The following is a 25,296-nucleotide window of genomic DNA, read 5'->3' on the forward strand; positions in this document are numbered from 1 at the left end:
TGTAGCTGCTGTGGAAAATGGCATGGTGGTTCCTAAAAAATTAAACACAGAATTTCCATATGATACAGCAATTCCACTTCCGGGTGTATAATCCAGAAGAATTGAATGCAGGGACTCTAATGGATATTTGTACACCCATGTTTATAGTGGCATTATTCTCAGTAACCAAAAGGTGGAAGCAATCCAAGTGTCCATTGGGGGGTGAATGGATAAACAAAGTGTAATATATACATACAATGGACATACAATGGAATATTATTCAGCCTTAAAAAGGAAGGAAATTCTGACATGTGCCGCTACGTGGATGAACCTTGAGGACATTATGCTAAGTGAAATAAACCAGTTACAAAAAAACAAATATTGTATGATTCCACTTGTATGAGGTACCTGCAGTAGTGAAATTCACAGAGACAGAAAGTAGAATGTCTGTAGCCAGGGATGGGAGTAGAGGGGAGTGGGGAATACAAAATTTCCGTCATGGAAGAAAAAGTTCTGGAGATGAATAGTGGTGATGGTCGCACCACAGTGTGAATGTACTTAATGCTTCTGAACTGTATACTTAAAAATGGTTAAAATGTTAAATTTCATGTTATGTAAATTTAACCACAAAAAAAACATTTAATAAATGAAGGATATATGCTAAAAAATATTTATTTGCATTAGCACTTTATCCTCTGCTTCTCTCTCTGACAGGAGTAACTCTGTGGTAGGGAAATAATGATCTCATCTTTCTACGATGTGATAGATATTCTCTTTGCCCCTCCATATCCACTTTCTATGCTTCTCTGCCCTTTTCAGCTTTCCAGCTGGCTTGTCCCATGGGAGGTGCTGGCAGGAGATCATGAAGATGGGAAGAGAGAGAAATCGGTATTTATTCCCCTGGCTCCCTCCTGCCGCCTGTGGTCTGATAGTGGCCGTATTTCTATGAACAAGGCCACAGCATCTGTGGGGACTCCTCTCCCTTGCCTGTGGTTCTTGCTAGCTTCCAGTAACTGCTCCTTGGTTTGCCCAGTCAGGCCTAGTGGTGGTAACAGCTTCCTAATTTTGTTAGTCCCTGGTGCTTTGACATCCCTTCTGTTTCTCTTATCCCTGAGCACAACTTTGTAATAGTCTCTTCAGTAAACTTTCTTCAGTGACCCTGGTGAGTGTGCACGTGTTTCCTGTGGGAACCCTGACTGATATGCGTAGTGTCCCAAGTCTGATTTTATAGCACTATCTACTTTTTCAGACCCACTATATGCCGGGCACCACGCTAGGTACTAGTGATACAGTGATGCATTTAACTAGATCCCTTTTCCTGAGTTCAAAGTCAAGTCTGGGAAGACATCACTGGTGCAATACAGAGTGATAAGTGCTGTAAGAGAGGTGAGAACAGAGTGCTGTGGAAGCACAGTATAAGGGGAGATGACACTTGTGCTGCTCTATAGAGTAGGAAAAGGTGGGAAAGGGGCGAAGGGCTTTCAGGGCAGCAAGAAGAGATTATGAAGGGACAGAGGCACAGCACTTAGTTATCAGCTCAGGAGTATTTGGCAAGTCTAGAGAGAAGTGGGAATGAGGCTGGAGAAGGGGTTAGGGACCCACCATGAAAGCCCTTGGGTGCCCAAAGATAACTGTGGATTTCATCTTGCTTATTAAGAGGAATCAATGCTTGGTTTTAACCAAGGGAGTGACATCAAGTTTGCCTTTAAAAACTCTTTGGTCACAGGGTGGAGAAAGGAGTGGAAGAGATCAAGCTGGGGCAGAGAGAAGAATACGAATTTATTGGGAAATGGTAGAGACTGTCTTTTCTGAAGGCTAGGGACCAGTAGCTGGCTGGTTAACTTAAAAAAAAAAATCAGTTAAAATGGGTATTCATAAAAATATTCTAAATATTTAAACTTAAAACATGTACATTTACCAATATTTTGCTATACTGCCTTTCTCGCATAAATCACACTTATGATTTTCAGTTCCTTTTTTTAAAAAAACAATTTATTACTTATGTATTTATTTGGCTGCACTGGGTCTTAGTTGCTGCACGAGGGATCTTCATTGCAGCATGTGGGATCTTTTTTTTTTTTTAAGTTGCGACATGCAGTATCTTTAGCTGTGGCATGTGAACTCCTAGTTGCAGCATGTGGGATCTAGTTTCCTGACCAGGAATCAAACCTGGGCCCCCTGCATTGGGAACGTGGAGTCTTAGCCCCTGGACCACCAGGATGAAGTCCCAGTTCCTTTAAGTGGAGGAATTTAAAGATACTTGTGAGGCAATCTGAGTGAAAGATGCTTCTAGATTTTTATGAGGCTTTTCACATTTGTTTACAGTTGTTTCAGCTACACCTACATCAACCACAGTTATCTTCAGTGAGTTTCTCTAATCAAGTTTTTGAAAAGAATTCAATTTGGCTTTCAGAAAGACAACAACTATCTTTTTGCACTCATAGTTCTTTGTTTATTTGTTTGTTTATTCATTTGTTCCCCCCCCACTAGAAGGTAACCTCAGTGAAGGCAGGAACTTATCTGTCTTGCTGACTGTATCTTCAAAGCCTATGACAGTGCCTGTAGTAGGGGTGTATAGACGTTTAATGAGTGAACAATAAGTGATGTCTCTCCATCAGTCTGAGTAATTTAGATGATTATGTTGGTATCATTAGTCATGATTATTTATACACCCAAGATGCATTTTTACTATTTACTTTGCAACTTCTGGTAACTGTTTCCATCAATCTAATTTATATTCCTCCCAGTCATCTCCCTCCCTTGCACAAATTTATTGACTCTCCAGTGTGTGCTTTAAAAAACAATATTGTTTTATTACTACCAGCAGGAGTGGCCTGCATGGGGTGGTGGGTACACTGGGCTCAGGGTATGTGTGGGCTGTGAGGGGTAGATGATAATTGGGAGGCTGAAGGAAAGGGAGTGGGGCTGGAGGCCAGGCCCAAAGGCTCCTCCGATTTACTTCCGGGAAGAGGTAGACTTAATAAAGGAGTCATGGCAAGCTAGGGCCAGGCCGCCAATAAGATTAAGAAATTCTTGGAAATCTAACTGTCCATCAGAGTCGAGGTCCAGCTTCTTCATCATGCGGTCAAGGACACCAGGGTCCTTCTGGTTCTGCAAAGATAATAATAATAATGATATTAGTACCTTTATATTGTACTTTCTAAGATGCTTTCAAAAATGTTTCCACATTTTATTCTTACAAGAGTGTGAGGTACCGGGTAGGGGTTATTAATATTCGCACTTTTCAGAGACAGAAACAGACTCAAACAGGTGAAGTGAGTGGCCTAAGCGGAAGACCTAGGACACGAACCCAGCTTCTCTAGCTCCTAGTCCAGGGTTCTTTCTGTGACCATCAGGGGTTACTCAATTTTGTAAAAACAGTGGAAAACTTTTTCTAAGTGTTGCATGCAACTCCAATATACAAACTACATAAAAGCAGAGTGACTGGAGGTGGAAAGAGGATGCGGTCCCTGCCTAATCAGCCCCATCCTCCACTCATCCAAGCCCCCAGCACATACGCACACTTACATCCACTGGTTACATATGGCTACTTAATTAATTTAGAAAGTCAGTCCTTTAGTTGCTAGTGGCTACCATATCAGGTAGCGCATATATAGAACATTAATTCCATCACTACAGAAAGTTCTACGGCTGCCCTAGAGGCTTTGGGGTGGAGGAATAAAATTTGAAAACTCTTCTATTACTCCATTTACCATTTTGTAAGCCCCTCTCCTTAAATGAAAAAAATCACTGTTCCCTATGTCAGTGTAGTTTGATAACTTTGATCTTTAGAACATACTTTATTCAAAGAAGAGGAGAACAGAAGGTCCTTTAATAGTCATTCAGAGTTTACTCAGCCCTAGGGGCTCAGCTGCTGTCCTTCACACCTAGCCATTCTCCCAGGGTCTTGTTTCATGCTGTGTGTGGCCTGGGGGTGGGGGCAGGGACCAATACCTTTGTGAAGGCACCCAGCTCTGTATTCATGAAGATAAGGAACTCCGCCTTGGAGAGTTTGCTGTTGTTACCGTCCCTTCCAGCATGCCTTTGGAAAACAGCAATCAGAGACTCGATGCACCGTTCAGTCTCTGTAGGGCTGGATGTTTTTGCCTTTGGAAAAAAAAAAATTCAGGGTTCAGACAAGGGCAAGATATCAAAAGCTGGGTGCTAGGGAAAACTCCAGAGGATCTTGTCTCTTCATTTTGGGTCAAGCAGTTTCCTGAAAGACTCGGTCGTTGTTTAGGGGGCTAAGGGGCCCAAGACAACCACAGAAAGTCACATTCGGTGAGCTTCCTCCCCACATCTCCTCACATGTTTATTCCAGGTGAAAATTAGTGAGGGTAAATATGGAGCATGCTGGTATGTTTGAAAGCAGTAGACTGCCTAGATGAGCGTGAGGTGACAGGGTTTACTGATATTTTTAGAATGTGTGGATAAATATATGTATAACTATATATCCACAAATCCATATACATACCAAGCATTGTCTATAGATTAAAAAGTTCCCTATTTTCCAAGAGTATATGGAGGCTACTGTGATAAGTGAAATGGCATTTCTTTTTAAAGGAATACTGAATTCCCAGGACTCATACATTTTCTAGAAGAAAACTAAAAGCATAGTTATTATTGTGTATGGGGTAGGAGATCTGAGAACTTTTTGGATGTTGGAAAGCAGCTTTCGTATTTGAGAGTTAGAACCCCTTAATTTTACACGTGAGGAAACAGGCATGAGAAGGGAACTGACATGGCAGAGCTACTGCTACAATCTCAGCCTCCAGGTTGCTTTCTGCAGCCCTTGGCCTTTGCTCCTTCTATTCCCAGATGCCACTAATTCCCACAGAAAAGGCTGGTGGAACTTCTCTGGTCACTTCACACCAGGAAGGTTGATATGGGGGCTCTTAGGTTGCCGCTCACACAGCTCCCATCGCATCTACGGAGCTGAACCACAGCTGTGGCTGCACTAGAAGGAGCACAAGCTTCATATCCTGTTCTGGGCTCTGCCTTCCTTACAACAGATGTCTTCAAGGAAATTCTGTCATGCCGAGTCTGCCCCTCATTCCAGCCAGCGCCTGGGCCCCAGACGTGAGGAACTCGTGGGCTCCCCCTGGTGGATAAGAAGGGGAACTGCAGACTTTCTGGAAATCTTGCAGGGCCACACCCTTCCTCCAAAGCTTTCTCTGTGGACATTAACAATGTCTACATTGGATGGTGACATTCGCAATGTGGCACTTAGCCCGTTAATTTGTTCTTGGGATGGACTTCCTGGAGCCCAGAGCTAGAGACTTTCAGGCCCCATAATTAATATGTTAAGGATTGATGTGAGCCCTGTTATTGATCTGAGCTCTTAGCTGCACAGCTGCCAGTCTCCTTCCCTCCTTCAGTCTCTCCAGGTGCTTTAACTGCCTAGCCAGGTGCCTGGTGCTCATTGCATCCTGAAGCATCTATAAAGCCCCTTCTGGGGATCTATTCTTCCTCAATGGTCACACTGTCAGAACTTTTTCTTTAGAAAAGTGTTGGTAGCTTCAGAGTTTTGGTGAGAAACAAAATACCACAGCCTAGAAACAGATGTGTTTGCACAACAGCTTTTCTTACCAGGACTACAATCTCACAGTCTTACTAACGTGTCAGATTACAGGAACAAGGCTGACTGGAAGGGCACACCAGATAGGGTAGAAGGTTCCAGGTTGAGGAGCAAGGGCTTTGTGATCTTTTTCTAGACCTACAGATGTGTCCTCTGCCTCTTTTCTTTGCGGAATTCAGATTGCTTTTTGATTTTCCAGTTTCAAAGTGGCTTTCTGCTTTTCCTTTTTCTCTCCTTAACGTCAATCTTGACAGATTTTTTTTTCCCCTTTAAAACTGTTGCTATCAGCCACATGGAGAAAGTTAAAACCCCTGCATTTCTTCCCAGAGGTAATTTCCAGAGGAAAAGAAACACAATTATCAAATTACTTAAATGGAATTGCAAAATTTGTAGTGCTGGAGGGGCAGAGAGGCCCAGAGACAGGAAAGCTTTGCTCAAGTTCGAGCAGTGGCTGAAGGAGGAGATCTCCTGCTTGGATGGAGGCCAGTGCTCCCCATCACTGCATCCTCAGAGTTGTATTTGATGGGAACAATGATAGGAAGGAGAAAACAGCGTGATAAATGGGTGCTGTGAGAGAATTAAAAAAATGCATGCTAGGGACTTCCCTCGTGGTGCAGTGGTGAAGAATCTGCCTGCCAATGCAGGGGACACAGGTTTGAGCCCTGGTCCGGGAAGATCCCACATGCCCCGGAGCAACTAAGCCCGTGTGCCACAACTACTGAGCCTGCGCTCTAGAGCCCGTGAGCCACAACTACTGAGCCTGCATGCCGCAACTAGTGAAGCCCGTGCACCTAGAGCCTGTGCTCTGCAACAAGAGAAGCCACCGCAATGAGAAGCCCTTGCACTGCAACAAAGAGTAGCCCCCGCTCACCACAACTTGAGAAAGCCCACGCACAGCAACTAAGACCCAACGCAGACAAAAATAAATGTTAAAAAATGCATGCTAAACACTCAACATTTGAGAAAGTTAAAAAAAAAAAAAGTAACGCCTGAAAAAACTCAAGTATTGCAGTTCTCATTCTTAACTAACATGCTCCCTTTCCTCCCAAGGAGCCCTGGTGGCATCCACCTTCCGCCGGGGCGGTCATTCCACGTCTTTACCACTTGGTGGTGCTGGGTCTGCCTTTTCTATGTTCCATGGGACATTGATTCCTCGCTTTTGCACGGAAAGGAGAAAGCGCAGTCGGGGGTACAGACTGGCAGACTAAAGCAGGGGTTGGCAAACGTGTTTTGTAAAGGGCCAGATGGTATAAGTTTTAGGCCAGTGCGGCTCATATGGTCTCTGTCACTCTGCTTTTGTAGCAGGGCAGCAACCACACAGAAAACTCATGAATGGGCGTGGTCGTGCGCCAATAAAACTTTATGAACACTGAAGTTTGATTTTCATATAATTTTCACGTGTTACAAAGTATTATTCTTCCTTTGACTTTCTTTCAACTATTTAAATATGTAAAATCCGTTCGTAGCTCGTGGGCGAACAGAACCCCGATTTGGCCCTTGGGCGGAAGTTTGCAGACCTCCCTTCACTAAAGAGAGGCCAAGGAAGAGGCAGATTTTGGAGGTGTATTAATGGAAAAGAAAAGAGTTCAAAATGGGGATGGCAGGAGCTGAGAGAAGAAAAACAGGAGACGGGGTGAGCACCTAACAAGATGGTGGGCTAGGGGGAAAAAGAAAGGAGGAGGGGGCTTCCGGTCGCCGGGCTCCTCCCACATTCCTGGGCGCCGCTCGGCTAGCTGGGACCCGCTTCAGTTTCAGTCTCTGCGCCTTGGCCGTTTGCCGGTCTTTTACCGAAACTCTGATTTCCCCTAGGGGTCAGACCATTAGGTCTGAAACGTTCCCTTTCTGGTCTCTAGAACTGTACATAACTAGCGTCGCCGCGCAGAATTCCAACCCCTGTCTTTAGGTCGTACCCCGGGCTCCGCGGACAGCGGCGGCGAGGGGCGTCCCGCACCGGCCGGACACCCCTGCCCCCGTCCCGGCTGAGCGAGGGGTCGGGGCGGCTTCACCCTGTGCGGGGCTCCGAGCGGGGCGCGGCTCGCAGTGCATTTCCTCTATCCCAGCCCTAGACCTTCGCCTGGAAAACAAAAGAATCTCCCGTTGCTACCCCTAGGCTGTTATTACAGGTATAATTCAGGGCTTCTTCCTTCCATCCGCTCTTTCCTAATTCCCTGCCATAGATTCATTCGTCCTGCTCTGGTTCCTAACACGTCCATATAAAAATCAAAGACCAAGTCTGGTGAAAGGTATGCTGTTGCTTTTTTCTTTTCATGCAAGAGGAAGACAAATAAAAAGCGCGGCTTACCATGTTCGGAGAGGAACGAAGCACAGGGCTGCGAGCGAGGAGCGGCGAGGCGCGTACTGGGCGGCGGGCCGGGTCTGCTAACTCCCAGGTCTGGCCCCACCCGGCTCCGCCTCGCGCGGCTTCCGCCTGACTCACGCGACCCCTCCTCCGCTCCGTCCGCCGCCGCGCGGATCCGGACGGGTCACCGTCGCCTTTCTTTGCCAAGCATACGGCTTCACCTTAAAACTCACACAAAACCCATTGTCCTCCCTGAGCCCTAAATAATCTCTCTCCCCTGTCCCGTGAACCTTGAAGATTTTGAACTTTTCCGAATTGAAAGTTTTGCATAGCGGTCTTCTGGAAGTCTGTCCAAGTCTGTGGGTCTTTTCCCTGTACAAGCTCACGAGCTCATTCTGGTCATGCATGTTAGACAGGCAGAAAGGTCCCTTTGAAAAACGTGCAACGTGGAGTGTGGGCTATAAGTTCCCTAGAAACCAGGGCTGTCTCTTTCGCACTGGAGACGTTAACAGACTAAATGGTAGTGATTTGTGCCAGCTGGAGCACCGTTGTCTCAGACTTCTCTCTAAACCGAAAACAGTTAAAAAAAACAAACAAAACAAAGCAAGACCCTAGACCCCAAAAAACTGCAACGGTACAGTACTACTGCAAACTACTGAACCCTGCAAGTAGGGCATTTATCTGTGTGCAGTTGGCAACGGAGTTGGGAGTTGTATGAAGAATCAGAAGCTCTGGGTTCTAATCCTAGATCTGTAATTACTTCGTTGCAATACGTTTGGCAAAACCCCTCAGTCCTCTGAGTCTGCATTTCCTTACCTGTAAAAGTAGGTGCCCTTTCCTTTCCTACTTCACAAAATTGTTATGACTATCAGATAAAATGATGGCTTTGGGCTTCCCTGGTGGTGCAGTGGTTGAGAGTCCGCCTGCCGATGCAGGGGACACGGGTTCACGCCCCGGTCCGGGAAGATCCAACATGCCACGGAGCGGCTGGGCCCGTGAGCCATGGCCGCTGAGCCTGTGCGTCCGGAGCCTGTGCTCCGCAGCGGGAGAGGCCACAACAGTGAGAGGCCTGAGTACCGAAAAAAAAAAAAAAAAAAAAGAGATGGCTTTGGGAGGGCTTCAAAAACAGGAATAGATGCAAAGGAAAGATAATGGGCTGCAGGGCATTGTGTAAACTGCTTCCTGGCATCCTCTCTGCTCCTGCAGCTTCAGCTGGTCACTTCTGATCAGACCTTCATCTCTTCTCACCTACGCCAGCCCCACATTTTCAGTTGTTCTTGAATCCACTTGAAAGTCTCACCTGAGCCTCAAACTCAATTCAAGAGATACTTGTTTTCCCTAAATCTGTTTCTCTTCTGTCTTCCTTACCTCTGCTAATGGTATTGCCACTCTTCTGTTCTCCCGACTTGAGAACTTTGGAGCCAGATTTTGACTCTAAATCCCTTTCTTACCCCCAAATGTTATCGAGTGCCAAGTACCATCAGTTTTTTTTTTTTTTTTTTGCGGTACGCGGTCCTCTCACTGTTGTGGCCTCTCGCGTTGCGGAGCACAGGCTCTGGACGCATAGGCTCAGCGGCCATGGCTTACGGGCCTAGCCGCTCCGCGGCATGTGGGATCTTCCCGGACCGGGGCGCGAACCCGTGTCCCCTGCATTGGTAGGCGGACTCTCAACCACTGTGCCACCAGGGAAGCCCCATCAGTTTTATTTTTACACTTTCTCTTGGATCTGCCCCTCATATTTTCTATTCTCACCTCCAGTGTTCTAGTTTAGGTTTGTATTCCCTCTTTCCTCCAGTTTCCTAACTGGTCTCTTGCCCTCCAATCTGTTCTATTGACTGTTAAAGACACATTTTTCTAATGTACAGCTCTGATCAAGTGCCTGCTTAAAAACGAAACACAACAAAAGAACCAAACAAGATGGCTCTCTAATGCCTTTTATATCAAATCCAAACTTCTTAGCTTCTATCTGGCTTTGAAAATCCTCTTTAACCTTAATTAATGAATGACTCCTTCAATTTATTCATTCAAAAAATATTTTTGGAAAACTACCATGCGCCAGGCCCACTGCTAGGTACAAGAGATACAAACATAAATGCGATATTAATGCCTGCCTTTGGGGTGGTCTATGGATAGACTTTAGACCTATGGTGTTTTGGGGGGTGTTCCATGGATGGCTGCTGGGGTCCACAAATACCCTAAAGGTATATGTGAAATTTTCTGCATAAGAGAACTTCTTCTTCAGAGCTTTCATCTGTTTCTCAGAAAAATCTATGATCAAAAATAGTAAAGAATCATTGGTCTAAATTACTCCATACCTGAATCATGGGACCTCCCATACAACATTCCTCTTTAAGGAAAAACACCCCATTTATTGCCTCTGCTGAAAATCCAGCCCCATTAGTGAATTTTTGCATGATTTGACCCTGTGCCCACTGTCACAGCTGATTGGATTGAGGTTAGTGCTGGACTCAAGGACTGCTAGTCCATAGAATGGATAGTAGTGGATGTTTCACGACGTGACGTGAAAAGATGAGCTGGGACCCTTCAGCTTTTTGGGAAACTGAAATTAGCAACACATAGCAAATTAGGCATTGAGAAAAGTGAAGCTGAACATTTGCATGGACAGAATCATGAGGTCACGGCAAATAAAAATTAGGAAGAAGCAGACACCATAAATAAGTAGGAGCTGTGAAGTTTGGAAAAAATGTGCAGAATAGTGTTCTTGTTCTCCCTGCACCTGGTTGTTTAGTTTTCCTGATTTCATGTAAGGCCTCTATTCTTTCAATAACTTCCCTGCCCTATGAGGTAGCTTGAGTGAAACCAAAGAAAAGATCTGAATCAAATAAGTATGAATTCTCCAGAACCAGGTTGGGGAATCAGCCCCGCCCAGTGAGGGCTGTCTGTGTTGACAACTCACCAGGGTCATGATGAAAGGGGTTTTCAGTTAAAGGAGGGGAGAGTTCAGGAAGATGGCACGCAAAGTAGAATTGGCAAAGTAGGTAAATGGTGTGTCAAAGTGAAGGGCTAAAGTGGGCAGGGAGCTGAGGATGAGTGAGGGCTGGTAAGTTGATACCAAGAGACAAAAATGAGGTACAGATGAGTCAATTTATTCAGGAAATAAATGTGGGGACTTCCACTGTGCAGGGTAATTCTTATGTGCAACCTGAGCTCTGTGCAGGGCTGGGCAGGATCTTAAATGGATACAATAGCCAACCATAATAACAGGGGTGTGACCAAGGCACAGTGATACTGCTGGGAATGAAGTGAGTGGTTAACTCTGGAGGAGCAGAGAAAGTGTTGTGGAGAGAGTGGTGCTTGAGTTGGGTAGTGAAGGATGAATAAGAATCCACCAGGTGTAAAAAAAAAAAAAGTAAATAAAATAATTCATCAGGTAGATGGGCACAGTGGTGAAGCAAGGTGAAGCACAGTGCTGCAACATATTATCTGTATGAGCTCCAGCAAGTCATTTATCTGCTCTGTGCCTTGGTTTCCTCAACTATAAAGTGGAGAGTAGTAGTACTCACTTCATATGGTTGTTGTGAGGATGAAGATGTAATCATGTAAAATACTTAGAACGTAGAGTGGTGTCTTCAGAGGAACCCTTCCGTAATGGCTTGTGCAAAAGTAAGCAGAGGGGAAGCATATGTGTATTCTCAGTACTTGCAGGTGGTTCGGTAGTCCTGGGCTTTGGGTATGGGGTGATGGTAAATGTGAGCCAGGAGCTGTGGGACTGAGCCTGGAGAGGTAAGGGTCAGAGCACTAAGGGCTACGCTTGGAAATTTGGATTGTATCTGAGGGTTATCTATCAAGAACCACTGAAGATTTTAAATCAGGAGATTTGATCCACTTCACCTTTTGGGAAGCATAGAAAATGTACCAGAGAGGAGACAGACTAGAGGCAAGGAACATATTAGGATACTGTTGCAATAACCAAGGTGAGATGGCCATGGAGGTGGGGCAGGGAATTTCCAAGTACCGAGAAGGCAAAAGCAATCAAACTTGGCCTCTGCTTAGATGTGGGGGGTTTGGAAGAGGAATGAAATCACTTTAGGAGAGAATAGGACCGGGAACAGTCACATTTACTTATAGCTCTTCAAATCTCTGTCTCACCTCAGGGCCTTTGCACATCTGTCTGGTCTGCCTGCAATAGTCTTTTTCTCATCTTAGTCGTCTTGGACTCTCATAACAAACTCCCACAGACTGACTGGTTTAAACAGAAATTTGTTTTCTCACAGTTCTGGAGGCTGGAAGTCCAAGATCAAGGTACTAGTCGACTCAGGTCCTGATGAGGGCTCTTTTCCTGGTTCGCAGATGGTTGCTTTCTCGCTGAGTCTTCACATGGTGGAGAGAGGGAGGGTTCTCTCTCTTCCTTTTGTTATAAGGCCACATTCCTACTGAATTAGGGCTCCACTCTTATGACATTTAAGCATTTAATCATTTAACTGTAATTGCCTCCTAAAGACCCTATATCCAGATACAGTCACATTAGGGCTTTAACATATGCAAATTTTGTTGTTGTTGTTGTTGGGACAGACACAGTTAAGTCCATAGTGTCATCCTTCCTATAACTTAGAAATCATCTTCCCTAAGCATTCCTCATCTCCTAAGAGAGTGCTAGGTATCTATGCAAAAAAAGAGTTAGCATAGCTGCCCGAGACTGCTGTCCTTGGAAAGGCCTGCTTGCAAGGCTGGACTTCGGCTGGCATCTGGGAACTTGGATTTCAAGAGGGTTCTCATCTGTTCCCTCACTGTGCCTCACTGTGCCTAAGGTGGCTCATTGTGCCTAAACTGTTGGTACAAACAATGTAGTTTATGCCAAGCACCTGCTTTCCTTCTGGGAGTTTGGAGTTTTCCAGTACATGCTGGAGAGAGTGTGCGTATGCGACCAGCCTCCAGTAAAAGCCTTGGGCACCGAGTCTCTAATGAGGTTCTCTGGTAGACAGAACTTCGCATGTGTTGCCACAATTCAAAGCTGGAGGAATTCAGCATGTCCTGTATCCACTATACGTTCCCCCATAGCTCCTTGTACTGTAATTCTTACTATACTCTACGGTCATTTTCTGTTTACTTGGTTATTTTCCTCACTAGACAGCAATCTACTTGAGGGCAGAGCCAGTATCCTGCTTACTGCAGTGTTCCCTTGAGGGGGTTCACAGGGTATGGAGGAGTCACCAGAATGGGAAGGCACATGTACAAGGTTGAGATGATACAAACGATAGAGCAAGGTCTCAGGAGCTATGGTGGATGAATTACTCCACAGAGTGGAAGAGGGGAAAATGAGGAGTGAGACTATAGAGGGACCATAGCCTTGGGAGGGCTGCAGAGGAGTATCCTTCCTGATACCCTTGTTGGCATACGAAGAGGGAGGTAAGGACATGCTTGACAGAGCCCACAGGATTTGAGTAGGAGACTTGAAGAGGTTCTCTATGGTCCCAGAGGGAAATGGAAACAGGAGCTGACTCAGATGGCTGAGTGGTGCAAAAGCTTAGGAAGCTATAATTTTGCAGTGACTCTAATACACATGATTGTATGATTGTGAGGCTGTATGGCTTTCTTCTGGTGTGTTTAGAAATCTAGTCACCGGATCCAAGAGAGAGGCTTGTGAAATAGGTTTAGGGTTTTACAGAATGGATATAACAAAAGGATAAAGCAGTGAAGGAGTTGAGGATGTGGGTGAGAAAGTAATCCACTTGATTGGGCATTGAGTACAGGAAGAAAAAGGAAGGAGTGAGGACATGGAAGGTGGGTGGGCACAAAAAAATTTCTCCATAACATCAAAGAACAAGTTAAATGGAAAAGAGGGATGGAGAGAGCTGGGGATTTAAGAAGTTATTCGTATAATACAAACTTCCAGTGAGTTTAGTAATTTGTAGATAGAACTCTTATGATGGCAAAATCCAAGCATGCCTAAGGGCCTCAAACTGACTGCAGTGTATGTGGCGTGGGCATCAAGGAGGGAGGTCAAGAGCTGTGAGGGTGGGGCATTGGGTGGGTGATCCTCGTCAGTGCTGAGCTCAGCCGGGATGATGAGAGGAGCTGGAGTGGAGAGCAAGAGTGTGAAGCAGGTTATGCTGTCTGAAGTGAAACAGGTATAGGACGCTGACAGGTTGTGGCAGGGGTTCTCAGCGTGTCATCTGCCACTTTCCTTTCTATGCTCCATGCTTTAACAAATGGAACCACTGTTTATCACTCAAAGATCCTCTGTACTTTCTTACCTCTTTGCTGTTACCCAAGCTTTCTCTGCCTTTGAAACATCCTTAATTTCAGTTCCCTCTGATGAAATTCTATGGCTCCTTCAATGAAGTTCCTCCTTCATGAAGCTTTTCTGATCTCCACCACCCACATTTACCCTTCCTTCCATAATATTTTGTAAATTGTTTCTTGCGGGGAGGGATTTTAATATTCTGCTGTGTATTACAGGGATTTATGTTAATAGATGTATCTTTTCTGATAGCATGTGAGTTCCTTGAAATTATGGATCCGTCATGTTCATTTTTGTGTCATTCATAGCCATTTGCACATAGTAGGACCCAGTGAACATTCATGGGATTGAACGAATAGTATGATTTCAGAGTAGGGGCTGTATTTGGTTTAATTCTGTGTGATTTAACATTCAGGACAATGTTAAATACTTGTTCCAAGAATTGTTGACTCTTTGTTTTGTTTTTCTTTTTTGGGGGAAGGATCGCAAGCTCTTTCTGTTAAGAGTTTTAAATTTTATATAAGTTAAGTTATTCAGCAAGTATTTATTAAGTACCAGATCCTGTGCTAGGGCCTGAGGGTACAAAGATAAAAAAGTCATGGTTCCTGCCTTTGAGGATCCCCAAATCTAATTTGATTAATAAAACAGGAATGGGCTGGGATTTCCCTGGTGGCGCAGTGGATAAAACTGCGCTCCCAGTACAGGGGGCCCAGGTTCCTTCCCTGGTCAGGGAACTAAATCCCACATGCATGCCACAACTAAGAGTTTCCATGCCACAACTAAGGAGCCCTGGAGCCATAACTTAAGGAGCCCTGGAGCTGCAACTAAGACCTGGCTCAACCAAATAAATTAAATAAATAAATAAGTATTTTTTAAAAAAAAAAAAAACAGGAATGGGCTCCTTCTAGAAACTGAGTCATCTGCATCAGAAGGTGTACACTCAGTCTCTTGAGGCTCTTCCCATTTAAGTCCTGGGCTGGAAGATTTACCTCTTGAAGATAAGGACTGTAAGGGGAGAGCCTTTGATTTCTCCCATAATCTGCAGTGCTTGCCCACAGCACTGAGGCCACATTTGCAATATTAAGGAATGACCCGTCAATCTCTGAGGCCACTGTGATGTAAATGTAAATGCTGGACAAGAAATCTAAAGGCCTGAGTTTGAGTTCCAGCCCTCTCCCTAGATAAACTGTTTTTACTTCTGAGCTTCAGTTTTCCTTGTGTAAAATGGTGATAGCAATAAAGGAGAAAATAAATATAAAAGGGCTCTTCAAATGGTGGTGTGTTATACAAATGTTAATTACTACTTGCAGTATTGCTGTGTGGATTAAATGAAAGTGTGCTTTGTAGGCTCTACTTTGCAGATCTTGGTGTCACTATTGTTATCCCTTCAAGCCCTTGTCTTTTCACTTCCCGTTGCCTCTGCCCTAATTGCTGGCCCTCACTAATTCCCTCATTTGTCCTATGGTGATGGCATCTTCAGGACAGACATGGAGTTCCTGGGCAAGCTGGTGGAAGTTAACTGCTTTCCTCCATTGTCTGCACACATCTACATTTTCCTTCATATTCTTCTAGACATCTTTCATGCTGGTGGCTGGAAACCATTAAAGTCCTCCACATAGTTGTTTTTAGTCTCCAACTGTCGTTAGGCAGAGTTGAGAAATTTTCTCTTTCACAATGACCCACAACAAATAGTTGCATGTATGTTACATTTCTACTCCGAGGAGGCCACACCATATCAGATCCATGTCTAATCCGTTGTGATCTGAATGTGTCATCAAAGTGTTCTCAGTGGATCTGTATTGCTCATTTTTTGTCCAAATTTTTCATCTTGGAATTCAAGATGAAATTCGAATCTCAGCTTCTGTTTTTTCATTATTTTCTTTCATTTACTGTGAACTCTGGTCAAGTGGGAACTTTTCGCTATTGCCTGTAGGCAGGGTTGATCCTCCTGCCGGTTCTCACTGGTTCGCCCACACTAGTTGTTACAATATTGAAGTTCTTCTCTACCAGTTGCTAAGTGTCCTCTCTAATTTTTTAAAATTAATTAATTAATTAATTAATGGCTGCGTTGGGTCTTCGTTGCTGCACGCGGGCTTTCTCTAGTTGCAGCGAATGGGGGCTACTCTTCCTTGCAGTGCATGGGCTTCTCATTGTGGTGGCTTCTCTTGTTGCAGAGCACGGGCTCTAGGCTCACGGGCTTCAGTAGTTGTGGCCCACAGGCTCAGGTGCTCCGCAGCATGTGGCATCTTCCCAGACCAGGACTTGAACCCATGTCCCCTGCACTGGCAGGCAGATTCCTAACCACTTGCCCACCAGGGTAGCCCTGTCCTCACTTCTTGCCTGAATCCCTGAGTGCCATTCACCTGAAGCCCCAGCCACCTCAGTCCCTCTCCTGGGCCATGTGATTCCCATAATCAAGTAACTTAAGGATTAATGCACGGAGTGGTGAGGGTCTCTAGGACTTGCTCCAGCCTCATAGCCTGGCCACTGTTCTGATTGGTCAGTGCTAGGTCACAGTTTGAATATCTTCCTGTCTTTAGGAGCCCCAGAATTTCCCACTTACTGATTTTTTTTCTTGTGTTTCCTTCCTTTCATCTGAAATTTTTCCTTCATCTTCTCATGTCCAAATTCTACCTGTACAAAGACCCAACTCATAAAGAACCTTCTCCAGGAAGCTTTTTACTTATCTCTTCCAACTAAAAAGGATCTGTCTCTTCATTGATCTACCACAGCCTTTTATCTGCACTTTTTTTGTGGCATGTATTACAGCCTATCTTGAATTATAGCTATTTAAGTATGTACCAATTTTTTTCCTGTTAGACTGTCAGCTCCTTGAGGACCAGGTATAGTATAATGCCTTTTTTGTGGGGCACCACCCACTCACCCTAAATGTCATTCAAACTACTACTACCCATACTCTGGGTCTAGGACAAGTGTGTGATGGGTTAGTAGTAGGCATGAGGACTTTTATGTGACAAATGAAGAATTTAAAGTTTCTTGTGGTCTGCGTTGCAGTCTTTTTCAACGGTTTGACATTTCTGTGCAATAAGACTTCCTTCTGATTCACCTCTCCCTGGTCCCCATATCCCCACCCCCCAGCTCTTGGAAGGCCTAGGAGTGGGCAGGTTAGTTCAGCTCTGTTCCCAGGCTTTAGAGAGAAAATATATGAGTTAGGGTGCTTTTGGGTGAAGATAATAGGAAATTGACTTAAGACAGTTTAAGGAACCATAACGTTATTATTTATTGTCTTTACAACAGGAGTCCCCCGGAGCAGAAGAGCAGGGTTGATTGGTTCAGCAGCTCAGGGATGTCATTAGGGGTGAGATTCTTTCATCTTTTTATCCCATGATCCACTTTACCATTATAATCATAGGTGACACATCCAGGGCATGTATTTTCTTGTTCACATCTCGGGTGGAGAGACTTGCTTTTCTTTTCCAGAAATCCTGAACAGCCTTCTCTTAAATCCCATTACCTCACACGGTTTAGGCCTGCCTATCCCTGAAGGAATAGATGGCCAAAGGGATGGAATTACCCCAATTAGCTGAGACAAATTGTTTAGGGATGGAATGGATGTTGGGGAGCTGTGTTGGGAGATTATATTTTCCAAAAATGGCCATAACACTATCTGCCCTCCCACACGCCCTTCTTACAATGTGACCCTCACACTCCCCTCCTCAGGAGGTAGGATCTATGTTTCCTCCCTTTGAACCTGGGTGGGCTTGTGGTGACTACTTTGGAAGTGGCACTATGTGATTTCTGAGACTTGATGTTAAAAGGTGACATGGAGTCTATCTGCTTCTCTCTTGGGGTGCGCACTCAAGGAAACCAGCCACCATGCTGTGAAGAAGCCCAAGCGGCCACATGGACAGACCCATGTGCAGGGAAACCACCAGCCAGCACTGAACAGCCAGCCGTGTGAGGTGCGTATCTTGGAAGTGGACCCTCCAGCCTCCAGCTACCCCACTGACACCATGTGAAGCAGAGGAGAGCCGTTCTATGAGGCACTAAGTTTTGGGGTGGTTTGTTATGTGGCAGTAGACAGCTGGAACAGGGGTGCACTCTGGAAAGAATTGTGTTTCCTCAGTGCTTTCTCTGGTGTCTTACTCTTTTTGTCATTGGATTAGTTAGGTATCAAGGGCAAGGCCTAAAGTGAGGAAAGAGTTGAAGCCTGAAAGGAATTTTATTGTTTAGTTCAACTTATTCGCTGTCTGGGATTTCTATATGGGATTTGGAGGTTCATGATTTATAATAACAAGCAGTGATTTTGCACATCTCCCTTGAGAAGTTGCAGTAGGAGATGGCTGGTTGTGATTTGGATGTTCAGGATCCAAGGAAAATAATCAATGACAACTATCTACTCCCTTTTTACTTAAAGTACGGCCCACCCTGGAAGGAGTAATCCTTGTTAAGGCATCTTCTTACCCATTTTGCCTATTCTAGGAACCAGGATCTTGACTCGCTGTCAGAAGGGTCCACTCAGCTCAAGTAAGTATTCCCCAGAGTAACTTATTTATTTGTTTTAACTGAAGATGAGAATGACTGAATTCACACTTTAGAAAAATCTATATACTGTTTTTAAAGTGTTAACTCAATCATAAATATATAAGTAATAGAGTAATATGGTGTTATTTATTTATTATTTTTTTCTGTGTATTTTATAATTGTTCTTTTTTTATTTTATTTTATTTTTTTTTCACATCTTTATTGGAGTATAATTGCCTTACAACGGTGTGTTAGTTTCTGCTTTACAACAAAATGAATCAGTTATACATATACATATGTTCCCATATCTCTTCCCTCTTGCGTCTCCCTCCCTCCCATCCTCCCTATCCCACCCCTCCAGGCGATCACAAAGCACCGAGCTGATCTCCCTGTGCTATGCAACTGCTTCCCACTAGCTATCTACCTTACGTTTGGTAGTGTATATATGTCCATGCCTCTCTCTCGCTTTGTCACAGCTTACCCTTCCCCCTCCCCATATCCTCAAGTCCATGCTCTAGTGTTATTTAAATGGTAACAAATTCTGTGTCTCTTAGGGATCTGACTAAACTCCTTAAGTAGGTGTGGTTAAAGGAATTATTGCTGTCTTGATCTTCTACTTTGTAATCTTGGGTTTGCTTATTTCCCTGAACTTTTATGTACCTCCTCTTTGCCTTGCTGCCTCCGTCATATGATCCACATCGGTCCTTTCCTGATATTCAAAGCTCCTACTATGAAGTCTAAGAGTTTGTTGACAATTTCTTAAAGTTCAGGCTTCAAGCACTGTCTTCACCAGCTAATTGGCGGTTGCAGACTTGAATCTCTGTTGAGTGCATTTTGCAGTGTTCTGCTAAAGTGGCCTGTTCCCGGAATTGGCTTTCCGTTCTCTGCACGTCTTTTGCCCTGCAACCTGGCAACAGTTGGGCTTATGTAGAACATCTGAGCCTTTGGCAGGAAGAGAACAACTTCTAGATTCCAGAGGAGAGACTCTCTCCTCTTTCTCCTCCACTGATCAAATGTGGAGGTAACTTTGGTTGCTTCCTGAATTATAAGATGAGACATCCCTAAGACTTTGGTCCCTCTGGGTTTTTATTATTTCAAGGTTTCTGTTATTCGGACCACTGAGATACTCAGTAAGTATTTGCTGGGTGAATGAATGATTTTCTTTTTTTGTCTAAATTTATTTAAAAATTTTTTTTAGTCTACACAAGCCACACTTTATTTATTTATTTATTTATTTTTTATTGAAGTATAGTTGCTTTACAATGTGTTAGCTTCTGCTGTACAGCAAAGTGAATCAGTTATCCATATACATATATCTCCTCTTTTTTGGATTTCCTTCCCGTTTAGGTCACCACAGAGCATTGAGTAGAGTTCCCTGTGTTATACAGTCAGGTTCTCATTAGCTGTCTATTTGAATGATTTTCTATGGGTTGGAATTCTTGGAGCTGATTGCATTAGAGATAAAGAAGCTGAAGTCCAGAGGGGTTGCAGGAATTGGTGAGGACTCTTTAGAACTAGGTCTCCGGCTTTACTGTAAATACTTGCTCATCCTAGGACTCAACAGAGCAGCCCTTTCTTTCTGAAGGTGATCCTGATGGCCTCTCCCACCCACTCCCCATCCAGTAGAGCTGACCAGTGTCTCCACAGTACCCTGATGTCCTTGACTGCTGCAAGCAGTTATTTATCTACGCGTACATCTCTTCCTGTTGAGACTATAAGCTCCTTGCAGATGGACGCCATATCTTAGTTATTTTTTTTTAATTAACACATAACGCAGTTGTGGCCTTCAATATGTAAATGAACAGACGAAAGAGTGAGTGCATATAGTGACTGCATATCTTAGATTTTTCTCCTGTGATAGTGAATTTCAGCCCTTCTGTAGACCTGTCAGATCAAGTGCTTCAACACTTTATAATAAAATATTTTCCTTAGACATTGTATATATGTCTGTATATATGCATTTTAATTTTTTCTCTTAAAACTCATTGTTATTATTAGAAAAAGAAATACAGACTTATTATTGGAAGTTCCAATAATGTAGAAGGCTTTAGAGTGAAAAGCAGCAGCTTCTCGTTCCTTCTAGATCCACTACCCTCTGTAATCTGTTTCTTGAGGAGTTTATTTTGTTTGATTTACATATATGGAGTCACACTGTATATCATCATTCACCACTTACTTTGTTTTCACTTAATGATTTATTTTGGACATCTTTTCATATCAGTGCATATATTTCCACCTTAGTCTTCTTAATGACTACATAGCATTCTATAATACAGGTATAATATCAAAGGTCTAGTAGTGGACTTTTACTGAAAGACAGTTAGATGGTTTCATTTTTTCCCTAAGAAATGTTCCAGAAATCCTGTACACATACAGGTATAACTGAGGAGAAATTCTTGGAAGTATTACGGAATCAATGGTTTCCCTGATACGAGCATTTAAATTTTTAACAGATGTTGCAAAATTGTCCTTCAGAGGTTAGTAGTTTTTGATACAGAAAGCAAGTCACTTCTTAGGTCTGTGGATCAGCAAGTCAACTGAGGCATAAAACACCAAATGGATACAAAGGAGTTAAATGCTGTGGTACATTTTTGTGTTTTATCCTAGATATGAGGCATTTCTGGAGCCCACTGGGAATGTTGCTTTGGTTCTGGTTGGCTTCCTTTAGCCACCCTTTCCTCATTTCCAGCCCAGCCTATAGAGCTCCCTTTTCTCCACTGTGAGCCTCTCGGCACTTGGCAAAATCCCCCTCTGTTGCTTAGTTACCCCTTGATAAGGAGCCAAAGCAAAAAAACCCGTCAGCCCGAGGAACAGGAATTTCCCGTTTCTCAGTCAAGCCCCTGCTGCCAGAAAGGTCTATGATTTCCCAGTTATTATCCAGAGTGTGGCCTCTCCTTGTGGTTTGCTGGGTGCGCTTTAGAGGAAGAGAGAAAAGCAAATGCTCTTTTAGAGCAAAGCAGTATGAATTTTTGAGTCGTAAACTTAAAACACGAAAGAAACCAGGTTAAACAGGCTCACAATGTGAGGATGGGAAGGTTATTTAGTCAGTAAATATTTATTGAGCACGTACCCTGTGCCAGTTCAGAGCACCAAGGCACAGACTGAATGTGTGAGGGAGTGTTGGGCACAGCAGGGCTGAGTGCCGCTGCGCCTCCTGTTCTGGTCCCACAAATCAGGAGCAGAGAGGAACCCTGTCTCTAGTCTGTCTCCTGATTTTCGTCCCTATGGAGGAAGACCCACTGCTCTGTCTCTCCCCTCCAAGCCAGGCTGGTCAGTAAGAGATCTAGCAGTGGACCAGGAAATGTGGTGGTTTTGATGGTCTGAGTGGAAAAAATTATGTTTGCTCATGCAGATTTGGGGCCTGGGGCAGGGTAGAGGCTCAGAGCCACTCCCCAGGAAATGACTCAGAAACATGTACTGTCTGAGTTGCAGCTTTCCTTATCTCTCTGGAGAGCTTGTGGGTGGGTCCCTGAGTAGAGCTGCTATGGGCTCAATGATCCCAGCCCTCAGGGTGGTCCGGCTCTGTTCCACTCAATTTCCTGAGTTTGGACACCTTGGTAGCCAGAACTCTAGTAATTTAGAGATGTGAGCACCACCTGTTGTCACAAATATTTGGGAGCTCTAAAAATGCCAGGAAGCCGTGCCCCAGAAGTTGCCAGAGAGAAATGCTGTCATGCTACCTCACGCTCTCCACCCACCATCATTGTCCACAATCCCAGAAGGTGGCAGCCCTATGGCTTCAACCGTGGGCACAGCAGCCGGGGCTGGAGTTACTGTGGGTCGCAGAGCTGGTGTTGGGAGGGTGGGGAAGACAGACCTAATTCATTACAGGTTTCACCTAGAAGGAGTTGTCAAATTATAGGAGTCGCATGACGCCTTACACCCTTAGTATACCAGGAAAAATAATGATCACCATTTACCATCTGGGTCCAAGGCACTCTTTTTAACTATCTATCTATCTATCTATCTATCTATCTATCTATCTACCCACCTATCTTTTGAATCATTTTATAATTTATAGAAGAAGAAGGAAATAGTAAAAAATAAATTTATTAGAAATTATAATAAGAATTTAGATATAGCAAACTCACATATTTGTTCCATATTTTCCTGGATTTGAAGATACACACACATACTCACTTTGTGTGTGTGTGTGTTTGATGTGTGTATACATTCACACACACACATATATAGGCTTATATGTATGTGTATCATCTTTATTCCATAATTGCAAAATATTTTCATTTTTAGATTTATAAATACCAAATAATCCAATGAATGTTTTTGTTTCTATATCACCTATTTCTTCCCAGTTGCCTTGTTACACACACCTGTCTTCAGCATTGTTATGGCAAATATATCAAGTACATTTTGGTGCATAAACATTATAAGAGATGAAAGAATAAAGTCACAGGTCTTTTTAGCAAAATGGGATAATTAAGGTTCATGCATAATATTGAGTGAAACAGTTCTTCCTGTTGAATAACTAACTGGATGAAAATACCATATTTCTTTTTGTCCTTAGAAACATATTCTCACTCTCTGATTCTTGCAAGCTTATTTGGAGGGCAGCACAGCTACTTGTATTACCTTTAGGAAATAATGATCTTCTGTACTAGGGAACACCATCTTCCTCTACCAAGCATTCAGCTTTGGGAGAGACAGACACCGAGGTGTGAGGAGGGCAGGCTGCACCCAGCTAGCCAGCAGAGCAGCAGAATCAACCCTGGTAATCAGCGAGGTGACAATATTTCAATGAGACCATGTCTCGCTCTCCCATGCAATGATCCCTGAGCTTGAGTAAATTCACTGAGAATACTGTCCTCTGAAGACTCAAAGTATGAGATTTCATTTGTTTGATCAATTTTGCCATGGTCATTAGAGAGTTTTGCTATGGGTCTCTTCGCATTTATCTTTTGATTCATGAGATAGTTGAGAGATGTGTTCTTTTGCCAATTTTCTTCTCTTTGCTATTAACCGAAGAAAATGAAAAATTCTAATTATTCAACTGTGTTCAAGAAAAACTAAAACAAATACAAATCAACACCGTACATTTATGTATTTGTATTTGGAAGATTTGTATTTAAAAGATGATGCAATGCTTTGGGTACCTCCTAGGAAAACTGAAGGATGTTGCAGATGCTGTCACAGTGATGATTTGTTTCACTCTTGCAGTATTCTTGAAGTGTTCCCATCATTGCTGTTTTCTTATATCTTGAAATGTTTCATGATAGAGAAAAAATATGATCATTAAGACCTCAAAATGTAGCTTAGATTTCTAAAATGGTCCAATGGACCCATATGATAATCACAAGACAGAATGAGTTTTATTCTACTTTTTTTTTTTTTTTTTTGCGGTACACGGGCCTCTCACTGCCGTGGCCTCTCCCATTACGGAGCACAGGCTCCAGACGCGCAGGCTCAGCGGCCATGGCCCACGGGCCCAGCCGCTCCGTGGCATGTGGGATCTTCCCGGACCGGCGCACGAACCCGCGTCCCCTGCATCGGCAGGCGGACTCTCAACCACTGCGCCACCAGGGAAGCCCTATTCTACTTTTTAAAAAGTCAGTCAGTCTTCCCTAGTTCTTTAGAAGAACTCTAAGAAAGAATAAGAGTTATGAAATATAAATCTTTGCAAATAGACGGGACTGCTGAAAAAGGAAACCTGAAATATAAAGTGTATGCTTCTTTAAAGCTTACAGGGACTTCCCTGGTGGTCCAGTGGTTAAGACTCTGTGCTCCTAATACAGGGGACCCGGGTTCGATCCCTGGTCAGGGAACTGGAGTCTGCATGCGGCAGCTAAAAGATCCCACATGCGGCAGCTAAATGATCCCACACGTGGCAACGAGGATACCGTGTGCCACAACTAAGACCCGGGGCGGCCAGATAAAAAAAAAAAAAAAAAAAAAAAAGCTTACAACAAAAACCAATGTTTGTCTGACATCATAATTTCCCTCCCAATATCTGGAGGCTTTGTTGGGGAAGAGATCAACCACTTATGTAGAGGTGAAATGGTTCTCTTTCCAGGGTGGCAGGTGTCATTAGCTCAGAGCCTGGCACCATGGTCCTATAAGAGCTGACATGGGCCTCACCTCCTTATCTGCTTTCACCTAATGGAGTCCCTGATCCCCTTGTTTCTCTGTCTGTTGAATGCCTCTTTTCCTGACCTCCCAGGCTGGACTCCATGGACCACCTGAGTAATTCAGTCAACGACAGTCTCATTTCCCTTCAGTTCTGTCTTGAAGTGGTTGTCTGTCCAACAGGACCCTCATGACCCTCATCGTATCTTTGCTGCACCCGCTCAGCTGTGGTCGGGTCCAGTGGGGAAGATCAAGTAGTCATGGATCCTGTTCTTTCCACTTTAGCCTGTGTTCTTATCAGCCCCTTTACTTGTCTTTGGTTAATGATCTTCATTCCCCTCAGGGACCTCTCCACATCTGAAGATGCTTCTTCTCATCTCTCATCCTCCCACCTCTGCAGGGGGGCTTTCCTCCTAATTCCTGGAGAAACACAGGCCCTTAGGCACAGTTTTCCTCAACTTCTGCCATACACAGTCATGTCTTCTTTCACACCCATCCTGACCTCTTTCCCCCCTTCTCTTCTAGGCCAGCACCCTCCTGCCCTTGATCCTGCCTTTTTTGTATACTCTCCGACTTTGGCCATAGTTTTCTCCTCTTTTCTGTTTCTTTGATCCCTCTCTCTAGGGGCTCCTTTATCATAGTCTATTAATACACTCTAGTTTCATCAATGTA

The 25,296-nt window shown here is 44.0% G+C and overlaps 2 protein-coding genes across 2 annotated transcripts in view; one reads left to right on the forward strand and one right to left on the reverse strand.

Annotated features, from left to right (window-relative positions):
• Positions 1-25,296, forward strand: part of LOC307190216 (uncharacterized protein) — a gene marked incomplete at its 5' end in the record, with an annotated part of 126,358 nt that overhangs the window by 96,986 nt on the left and 4,076 nt on the right. The window contains 2 exons of the mRNA XM_079929272.1: positions 17,883-17,981; positions 18,502-18,546. Of these exons, the coding sequence (XP_079785398.1) occupies positions 17,883-17,981; positions 18,502-18,516 (114 nt within the window). The 3' untranslated portion in view covers positions 18,517-18,546. The remainder of the gene's footprint in view (positions 1-17,882; positions 17,982-18,501; positions 18,547-25,296) is intronic.
• S100A11 (S100 calcium binding protein A11) lies at positions 2,767-8,196 on the reverse strand. The gene is made up of 3 exons (XM_079936682.1): positions 7,860-8,196; positions 3,934-4,086; positions 2,767-3,090 (listed from the first exon to the last, which is right to left on the reverse strand). The coding sequence occupies exons 1-3, from the start codon at positions 7,860-7,862 to the stop codon at positions 2,935-2,937; spliced, it is 312 nt and encodes a 103-aa protein (XP_079792808.1). The 5' UTR covers positions 7,863-8,196; the 3' UTR covers positions 2,767-2,934.

This window comes from Stenella coeruleoalba (assembly GCF_951394435.1).
Source record: "Stenella coeruleoalba genome assembly, chromosome: 1".
Classification (NCBI taxonomy): domain Eukaryota; kingdom Metazoa; phylum Chordata; class Mammalia; order Artiodactyla; family Delphinidae; genus Stenella; species Stenella coeruleoalba.

Bases quoted from the DNA above. Each gene is read 5' to 3' on its own strand.
- S100A11 (XM_079936682.1), bottom strand. The intron at 3,091-3,933 runs GTATTGGTCCCT...TTATCTTTGCAG, and splicing joins AGCTGGGTGCCTTCACAAAG to AACCAGAAGGACCCTGGTGT.